Below are 9,941 nucleotides of genomic sequence, written 5' to 3'. Positions count from 1 at the left end.
AATAATGAAATGACCAATTCAGCGATGGGGAGGGCTGTGCGCACCGCGGGTGGGACTCTGACCGTTCCAATCTCTCCCGTAGGACTACTCCCATTTGCCGAAGGCAGACATATTCGCCCTGGCACTGACCGTCTGGTGCGCTGCCGGTACCGACCCCCTCCCTTCAAACGGAGACCAGTGGCATGAAATCAGGCAAGGCAGGTTGCCCACCGTGCCCCAAGTTCTGTCCCAGGAGATGATGGATCTCATGAAGGTAAGTGACGGATTTGGCTGCAGGTTGTTGGGTTGAATAGAAGCACTCGGAGGAGTTGGACGCGCCTTGTGTGCTTTGTTTTAAAACGGGGGGGGGGGGCTCTTTTATTTTTTTTTTTTCTTTTGTGTTTTTTTTCTTTCTTTTTTTTTTTCCTTTTTGTTTTCTTTTTTTATTCCTTTTTGTTTTCTTTTTTTTTTCCTTTTTGTTTTCTTTTTTTATTCCTTTTTGTTTTCTTTTTTTTTTCCTTTTTGTTTTCTTTTTTTATTCCTTTTTGTTTTCTTTTTTTATTCCTTTTTGTTTTCTTTTTTTATTCCTTTTTGTTTTCTTTTTTTTTTCCTTTTTTGTTTTCTTTTTTTTTTTTACACTGTCCCTTTTCACTTTTAGCCCTATTACAAGAAATGTAAACATCCCTAGTATAGGAATAAGGCATGACAGGTCCTCTTTATGGAGAGAGACCCCAAATCTGTTTTTATAAGATTTTAAGCACTCCAACCCCCCCCCCCCCCATAACAGCCCCGCCCCACCCTATAGCAGAAGCAGGGCTGCGCAAAGTCGTGTAAGGAGCGCGCGCCGCCATTGGCAGCTAGGGATGTCTTTCACCAGGTCCCAGCCAGCACTCGGCGATCGCTGTGTAAAACTGACGGGAGAGACCTGTGTCTGTACCCTGTCAGCAAGGACATGCTGCTTTGTATCTCTCTGCACAGCATGTCTCCCAACACATGGCACACAGGTAACCCTTTGATGGCTCCACATGTTAACCCCTTCCTGCCCGGCGCCATTAGTACAGTCAGGGCTTTTTATTAGCACTGATCACTGGGGGTGTCGGTGACACCAAGTCAATTCCCCGCCCCCCCCCCCCCCCCAGTGCCAGAATGCTGCCACAGTCCCGCTATAAGTCAGTGATCACTGCCATTACTAGTATTAAAAAAAAAAAAAAAAAAATCCCCGTATCTACACCGCCATTTGTAGGCACTATAACTTTCATGCTAACCAATTTACAGGTATTGGGCTTTTTTTTTCTTTTTAGCAAAGACACGGAGCGGGAGGCATTTTGCCCTAAATTTATGAAGAAATTTTTTATTTTTTATTTTATTTTATTGGATTTTTTTTTTATAGCAAAAAGTCTTTTCTTTTTTTTTTTTTTTTTGTAACACACAATAAAAAATGCAGAGGCAATCAAATACCACCGAAAGCTCTGTTTGTGGGGACAAAAAAGGGCATTTCATTTATGTGCAGCGTTGCATGACCGCGCAATTGTCAGTTAAAGTTACCATGTCAGATTGCAAAAAAAATGGCCTGGTCAGGAATGGGGGGGGATCCTCTGGAGGGCGAGGGGTTAAAACCTATACTCTGTAACTGACATTTTTCTTTTTCCTTCAGCTAATGATTTCCCCGGATCCAGCGAAAAGGCCGTCCTCTGTGGCCCTCGTCAAACACCCGGTGCTCCTTTCTGCGTCCCGCAAGAGTGCCGAGCAACTCCGAATAGAACTCAATGCTGAGAGGTTCAAAAACGCTCTTCTGCAAAAGTGAGTGTCTGCATCCAGCAACCAGAGGCTGAATACGGAGTCCTGCGCTCCTCGCGCCCCCTTCCTGCGCTCCTCGCGCCCCCTTCCTGCGCTCCTCGCGCCCCCTTCCTGCGCTCCTCGCGCCCCCTTCCTGCGCTCCTCGCGCCCCCTTCCTGCGCTCCTCGCGCCCCCTTCCTGCGCTCCTCGCGCCCCCTTCCTGCGCTCCTCGCGCCCCCTTCCTGCGCTCCTCGCGCCCCCTTCCTGCGCTCCTCGCGCCCTCCCCCCTTTCCTGCGCTCCTCGCCCTCCTCCCCCCTTTCCTGCGCTCCTCGCCCTCCTCCCCCCTTTCCTGCGCTCCTCGCCCTCCCCCCCCTTTCCTGCGCTCCTCGCCCCCCCCCCCTTTCCTGCGCTCCTCGCCCTCCTCCCCCCTTTCCTGCGCTCCTCGCCCTCCCCCCCCCCCCTTTCCTGCGCTCCTCGCCCTCCCCCCCCCCCCCCTTTTCCTGCGCTCCTCGCCCTCCCCCCCCCCTTTCCTGCGCTCCTCGCCCTCCCCCCCCCCCTTTCCTGCGCTCCTCGCCCTCCCCCCCCCCTTTCCTGCGCTCCTCGCCCTCCCCCCCCCCTTTCCTGCGCTCCTCGCCCTCCCCCCCCCCTTTCCTGCGCTCCTCGCCCTCCCCCCCCCCTTTCCTGCGCTCCTCGCCCTCCCCCCCCCCCCTTTCCTGCGCTCCTCGCCCTCCCCCCCCCCCCCTTTCCTGCGCTCCTCGCCCTCCCCCCCCCCTTTCCTGCGCTCCTCGCCCTCCCCCCCCCCTTTCCTGCGCTCCTCGCCCTCCCCCCCCCCCTTTCCTGCGCTCCTCGCCCTCCCCCCCCCTTTCCTGCGCTCCTCGCCCTCCCCCCCCCTTTCCTGCGCTCCTCGCCCTCCCCCCCCCCCCCTTTCCTGCGCTCCTCGCCCTCCCCCCCCCCCTTTCCTGCGCTCCTCGCCCTCCCCCCCCCCCTTTCCTGCGCTCCTCGCCCTCCCCCCCCCCCCCCCCCTTTCCTGCGCTCCTCGCCCTCCCCCCCCCCCCCTTTCCTGCGCTCCTCGTCCTCCCCCCCCTTTCCTGCGCTCCTCGCCCTCCCCCCCCTTTCCTGCGCTCCTCGCCCTCCCCCCCCCTTTCCTGCGCTCCTCGCCCTCCCCCCCCTTTCCTGCGCTCCTCGCCCTCCTCCCCCCTTTCCTGCGCTCCTCGCCCTCCCCCCCCCTTTCCTGCGCTCCTCGCCCTCCCCCCCCTTTCCTGCGCTCCTCGCCCTCCCCCCCCCTTTCCTGCGCTCCTCGCCCTCCCCCCCCCTTTCCTGCGCTCCTCGCCCTCCCCCCCCTTTCCTGCGCTCCTCGCCCCCCCCCCCCTTTCCTGCGCTCCTCGCCCTCCTCCCCCCTTTCCTGCGCTCCTCGCCCTCCCCCCCCCCCCTTTCCTGCGCTCCTCGCCCTCCCCCCCCCCTTTCCTGCGCTCCTCGCCCTCCCCCCCCCTTTCCTGCGCTCCTCGCCCTCCCCCCCCCCTTTCCTGCGCTCCTCGCCCTCCCCCCCCCCTTTCCTGCGCTCCTCGCCCTCCCCCCCCCCTTTCCTGCGCTCCTCGCCCTCCCCCCCCCCTTTCCTGCGCTCCTTGCCCTCCCCCCCCCCCCTTTCCTGCTCTCCTCGCCCTCCCCCCCCCCCTTTCCTGCGCTCCTCGCCCTCCCCCCCCCCCCCCTTTCCTGCGCTCCTCGCCCTCCCCCCCCCCCTTTCCTGCGCTCCTCGCCCTCCCCCCCCCCCCTTTCCTGCGCTCCTCGCCCTCCCCCCCCCCTTTCCTGCGCTCCTCGCCCCCCCCCCCTTTCCTGCGCTCCTCGCCCTCCCCCCCCCCTTTCCTGCGCTCCTCGCCCTCCCCCCCCCCTTTCCTGCGCTCCTCGCCCTCCCCCCCCCCCCCCTTTCCTGCGCTCCTCGCCCTCCCCCCCCCCCCCTTTCCTGCGCTCCTCGCCCTCCCCCCCCCCCCTTTCCTGCGCTCCTCGCCCTCCCCCCCCCTTCTTTCCTGCGCTCCTCGCCCTCCCCCCCCCCTTCTTTCCTGCGCTCCTCGCCCTCCCCCCCCCTTCTTTCCTGCGCTCCTCGCCCTCCCCCCCCCTTCTTTCCTGCGCTCCTCGCCCTCCCCCCCCCTTCTTTCCTGCGCTCCTCGCCCTCCCCCCCCCTTCTTTCCTGCGCTCCTCGCCCTCCCCCCCCCTTCTTTCCTGCGCTCCTCGCCCTCCCCCCCCCTTCTTTCCTGCGCTCCTCGCCCTCCCCCCCCCTTCTTTCCTGCGCTCCTCGCCCTCCCCCCCCCTTCTTTCCTGCGCTCCTCGCCCTCCCCCCCCCTTCTTTCCTGCGCTCCTCGCCCTCCCCCCCCTTCTTTCCTGCGCTCCTCGCCCTCCCCCCCCCTTTCCTGCGCTCCTCGCCCTCCCCCCCCCTTTCCTGCGCTCCTCGCCCTCCCCCCCCCCCCCCTTCCTGCGCCCCTCGCCCCCCCCCCCCCTTCCTGCGCTCCTCGCCCCCCCCCCCCCCCTTCCTGCGCTCCTCGCCCCCCTCCTGCCATTGATGGGGTTTTGCGGAAGTGGCTGTCCGTCTCCTCAATACGTGTGTGTCTGGGCAGCACAGGGGCTAAATGGTCAGCACTTCCGCCTGGCAGTACTGGGGTTGTTGGTTTGAATCTCAACCACGGCACCACCTGCTTGGAGTTTGCATGTTCTACCTGTCCCTGCGTGGGTTTCCTCCAGGTACTTCGCTTTCCTCCAGGTACTCCGGTTTCCTCCTACACTCCAAAGACATGCTGGTAAGTTAATTGGCTCCTGTCTAAATTGTCCCTAGTATGTGTATGTATGAATGTGAGTTAGGGACCTTAGATTGTACGCTCCTCGGGGGCGGGGACTGATGGGAATGTACAATATATATGTAAATTGCCAGTGCTATAGAAGTACCTGAAAGAACGGTTGATCAAAATGATGAGTCATTGTAGGCGGAGCTCCGCTGCACTGGTGTCGCTGCATCTGCTCTTTGTATTTTGTTTACATACAAATGTTCTACAAATAAATCTTTTATCTGTGAGGCGCACTGATCCTTGTGCTAATCTCCTCCTGCAGGGAACTGAAGAAAGCACAGATAGCGAAAGCCGCAGCGGAGGAGCGAGCCTTGTGTCCCGACAGAATGACCACACGATCGACGGCGCAAAGCGGCAGAGCCGCCCGCCTCATAGGAAAAAAAATGAACCGATCGGTCAGCCTGACGATATATTGACCGAAGTATGGACTGCGCACGCGCTGGACTGATGATCTTGTTAAGATTTTTTTTCTTTTTTTTTTTTAACGTGCTTAGCATTTTTTGTTACCTTTTTCCGAATACGCCGACCCAGGAGCATCGTTGCCGATTTTTTGTTTTGTTTTTTTTCTTGTTTTTACACTTTTCCTAGAAAACGCCACAAATGACGGCTGATCTTGATTCACTTCAAAGCCGTGAGGAAGAGTCCGACCTGCCATACCGACGGCAGCACCTGCAGTGCTTTCGGCACCACGTCTGACCCCCCCCCCCGCTGCCAAAAATCACCTTTGTTGGGTGTTACCTGGCGGTCCTGATGCCGCACGTTGGGCGTTTTTAGGGGCGATGTGGTTTTATTAGTGTTTTATGTCCATCTAGGACCTGCACACGTTGGCCTCTATAGGGGTAAGGTTCTAAAAATCAAGCTAAACGCATAGTTAGTGCGCCAAGAGGTCGCGCTGCTCGCGACGGCGTCCCAATAAAAACACAAAACACCGCGGCTGTCTTTATATAATGTGACGCTTTTCTATAAAAATTTACTGAAGTAGTTTCTTTTTTTTTTAGTTGAAATTCAACGGATTGTACTAATACGGTCGTTTCCTTTTTATGTAAATGTGTATTATATGATATTCTGGTTCCAATATCCGGGATGTAGGGAGGCGGCTCGGCGCCGAGGTTGTGGAACTTTGTACCTCGGTACATTTTTATTGTGACCTTTTTTTTGTTTTTTTTTTTGTCTGTTCAACTTTGAGCACTTTCTCAGCAACGGGCGGATCGATGGAACGATTCCATGTATTTGCCGCGTGAAATTTTTGCTGCTATTTTTAGGAATTTTTTTTTTGTATTTTTGCTGTATAAAAATTGTAGCATTAAACAATCATTGCTGGTGACCCCCTCCCCCCCCTCCATTCTTGTAACCCGGTGCCCCTGGATTGGAGTTTTTTACCCCAATGCAGAGGTGATGCTGAACCCCCTCTCCTCCTGACTGTGTGCCCCTGAAGTGGAATATTTTACCCCATTGCAGAGGTAGCCCCCCAATATCCTTGTAACCCCCTTCCTTGTCACACATGTTTGGAATGTTTCACCCCAGTGCAGAGGTGACACCCTGCCCCCCCCCCCCCCCCAAATCCTTGTAACCCTTTTCCCTCCTGGATTGGATTTATACCCTAATGCAGAGGGGAATCCCCCCCCCATCCTTGTAACTCTGTTCCATAGAGTGGGATATTTTACCCCATTGCAGAGGTAACCCCCCAATATCCTTGTAACACTTCCAACCCCCCCAGGATTGGAGTATTTTACCTCCTCCCCCCATCCTTGTAACCTTGTGCCCCCTGGATTGGAATATTCTACTGCATTGCACAGGTGACCCCCCCCAATCCTTGTAACCCTTTCCCTCCTGGATTGGATTTATACCCCAATGCAGAGGAGAACCCTCCCCCATCCTTGTAACTCTGTTCCTACCGAGTGGAATATTTTACCCCTTTGCAGAGGTAAACCCCCCCAAAATTCTTATAACCTTTTCCCTCCTGGATGGGATTAATAGACCCCATTGCAGATGGGAACCCCCCCACCGCATCCTTGTAACTCTGTCCCATGGAGTGCAATATTTTACCCCATTGCAGAGGTGACCCCACCCCCCATCCTTGTAAGCCTGGATTGGACTATTCTACTCCAGTGCACAGGTGACCCCCCCCCCCCTCATCCTTTTAACCCTTTTCCCCCTGGATTGGATTAATATACCACAATGCAGAGGGTAAACCCTTCCCCCCGTATCCTTGTAGCTTTGGCCAATGGAGTGGAATATTTCACCCCATTGCAGAGGAGAACTCGTGCCCCAACAACCCCCCCCCCCAATCCTTGTAAAACTGGCCTATGGAGTGGAATATTTCACCCCATTGCAGAGGTGACCCCATCCTTGTAACCCTGGATTGGAATATTCTACCCAAGTGCACAGGTGAGCCCCCACCCCCCCCCCCCCAAAAAAAAAAAAATCTTGTAACCCTGGGCCCCTGGATTTGCATTTTTTTTTTTTACCCATTAGAGGTGATATTAAATTTACCCAGGTGCAGAGGTGACATGTGCCCCCCCCCCCCCCCCACCACACACTCACACACTTCAAAATCTCACCCCCATGCCTAACCCCATTGGGGTTTAACTTTCTGCCATTACCCCATTACATTGCAAAGGTGCCCCCCCATCTCTGTAATCCCATCCCCCGTGCATTGGAGGGTTACTTGCAGAGGCTGTTATCTTGTGCCCTACACCCACAATGCACCTTGTTCGTGACCCTTTTGTACTTGTTCTGTTTGTACTGGCAATGGTGTGTTTTGTTCCAGGTCATTTTGGATTTTGAATGTGACCCCCCCCCCCCCTTAACCTGAATATTTTTAATCTGATGCCAAAACTATCAGCGCACAATCGCCCCGACTATTCTGCCCTGTGAGAGGGACACATTGGGGTTGCGGTACCTGCATGGTAGCCAATCGGCTTCTGACCTCAGCTTGATCAATCAGCTTCCAGGTTTTATTGTCAAAGCTTCATTGGTTTCTATGCGGAGCTGCAGCAGATTTTGCACGCTCCAGTTTTCATCCATCTCCCCCTTTGCATACTTTGCTATGCATTTCTCAAAAAAAAAAAAAAATATCTGCTTTGTGGCTGCCATTTTTTCAATGGTAGCTGTTTATATTTGGTCATTGACTGCAAATAAATCAAATGCCGATACATAAAAATCCGGAAAGGCCATAGCTGTGCATCATTGACGCTGACTGCCGGGCCCAGCATAGTAACCATAGGGGATGGAAAAAAAAACCTTTGTGCACCAAATGCTGTTACTGTCTTGGTGGGCCGGAGCTGGTGTGGGCCGGAGCTGGTGAGGACAGGAGCTGGTGAGGACAGGAGCTGGTGAGGACAGGAGCTGGTGAGGGCAGGAGCTGGTGAGGGCAGGAGCTGGTGAGGGCAGGAGCTGGTGAGGGCAGGAGCTGGTGAGGGCAGGAGCTGGTGAGGGCAGGAGCTGGTGAGGGCAGGAGCTGGTGAGGGCAGGAGCTGGTGAGGGCCGGAGCTGGTGAGGGCCGGAGCTGGTGAGGGCCGGAGCTGGTGAGGGCCGGAGCTGGTGAGGGCCGGAGCTGGTGAGGGCCGGAGCTGGTGAGGGCCGGAGCTGGTGAGGGCCGGAGCTGGTGAGGGCCGGAGCTGGTGAGGGCCGGAGCTGGTGAGGGCCGGAGCTGGTGAGGGCCGGAGCTGGTGAGGGCCGGAGCTGGTGTGGGCCGGAGCTGGTGAGGACAGGAGCTGTGTACACTGTCAAGTTCAGGTGTAATGGATCACGTAGCATGCCCCTAAAACCGAGACTGAGTGGGGGGGGGGTTACATTTTCTACATCTGATAGGGCAGAAAATAATTGCTGCCATGGTGTACCGTCTCACCGGTAGTAACAGGGACTGAATAATGCCCGTGTGATCTTGGGTGAACTGAGGGGTTGTATGCACTCATTTAGGAATACCCAAATCCCTCTCTGTATAGCCAGATTGGCATGCTGTGCCCTTTGACTGTATGGCTTGGCATGGTCAGCTCCGCACGCCTGTGCCCCTCTATATATGGCTGGCTTGGAACACCTTCATCCCTCCTTGCATGCTCTTTATGGACCGCACCATTGTCCTTCCATACATGGTTGGCTCGCCACATCATGCCCTCCACATATGGTTGGCTTGGCACACCTCCATCCCTCCATGCATGCTCTTTATGGAACACACGGTGGTGTCCTTCCATACATGGCTCACCACATCATGCCCTCCATATATAGCTGGCTTGGCACACCTCCATCCCTCCATGCATGTTCTTTATGGACTGCATGATGGTGTCCTTCCATACATGGTTGGCTCGCCATGTCATGCCCTCCACATATGGTTGGCTTGGCATACCTCCATCCCTCCATGCATGTTCTTTATGGACTGCAAGATGGTGTCCTTCCATACATGGTTGGCTTGCCATGTCATGCCCTCCACATATGGTTGGCTTGGCACACCTCCATCCCACCATGCATGCTCTTTATGGACCACACGGTGTTGTCCTTCCATACATGGCTCACCACGTCATGCCCTCCATATATAGCTGGCTTGGCACACTTGCATCCCTCCATGCATGCTCAGCATTGCTTTTGCCCTTCCATGAACGGTCCACTTGGCACGGTTGCACCCATGCATGTTTGGCTTGGCACAGCTGCCGGCTTCCACATATGGCTGGCTCAGGATGCCGGCACCTTTCATGCATGGTTGGCTTGGCAAAGCCCTGCCTTATTTTGGTCAGCTTGGCATGGCTGTGCCCCTCCATGCATGGATGAGTTGGCTTGGCACAACCACGACCTCTCCATATGGCTGACTTGGCAGGCATGGATGGAATGGAGTGGGTCAGCAGTTCTTTTGGGTTTTTATTAATGTCTGTGTCCTGATTGGGGAGACTACACCTCACCCCCCCCCCTATAATCATCATCATCCCCCTTTTGTCCTGGTGTCCGTTGTCAGTGAGATGGAAATTGAACAAAAAGTCCAAAATTTTGGCCTAAAGTCACAGTGCAGATTCAGCAGGATTATTGCTTTTTTAGGCGAAGCTTCAAATCTGAATGTTCAGATCTCCCCGAGCCCTCCGCTGTGTTATGATTATGTAAGAACTCCTTTGTACATTGACATTTGTAAATTCTAACCTGTAAATAAAGTTTTCCTGTCCTTTCCCGTGTTGATGCTTCCGTTCTGTTCCATGGTCCAAATATGGACTGTCCATTTTACATCGAAGGGGAAATACTGGCATCGGGTTTTCATGAAAGATTTATATACAAGTAAAAACTAGCGCTCTGATCCGAGGAACCAATGGCTGGTTAGAAAAGGGCCGTCCATGGGATAGGTCCATGTGAAGGCGGCGCAGCTCTCCAACAAT

The 9,941-nt window shown here is 55.5% G+C and overlaps 1 protein-coding gene across 1 annotated transcript; it reads left to right on the top strand.

Annotated features, from left to right (window-relative positions):
- The first annotated feature begins 86 nt into the window (after positions 1-86).
- LOC149427119 (wee1-like protein kinase 1-A) lies at positions 87-9,738 on the top strand. The gene is made up of 3 exons (XM_089668243.1): positions 87-253; positions 1,634-1,779; positions 4,850-9,738. Exons 1-3 carry the CDS (start codon positions 236-238, stop codon positions 5,001-5,003), a joined length of 318 nt encoding a protein of 105 aa, XP_089524369.1. The 5' UTR covers positions 87-235; the 3' UTR covers positions 5,004-9,738.
- The last annotated feature ends 203 nt before the right edge of the window (positions 9,739-9,941 follow it).

The sequence above is a fragment of the Staurois parvus genome, unplaced genomic scaffold, assembly GCF_062004578.1.
Source record: "Staurois parvus isolate SC_StPar_1 unplaced genomic scaffold, SC_StPar_1.0 ptg004007l, whole genome shotgun sequence".
NCBI classification, from domain to species: domain Eukaryota; kingdom Metazoa; phylum Chordata; class Amphibia; order Anura; family Ranidae; genus Staurois; species Staurois parvus.
The sequence above is the reverse complement of the archived record's forward strand: the minus strand, read 5'-3'. Positions and strand labels throughout refer to the sequence as shown.

Excerpts from the sequence above, each read along its gene's own strand:
- LOC149427119 (XM_089668243.1), top strand. Across the intron at positions 1,780-4,849 it reads AAAAACGCTCTTCTGCAAAA|GGAACTGAAGAAAGCACAGA; the intron begins GTGAGTGTCTGC and ends CTCCTCCTGCAG.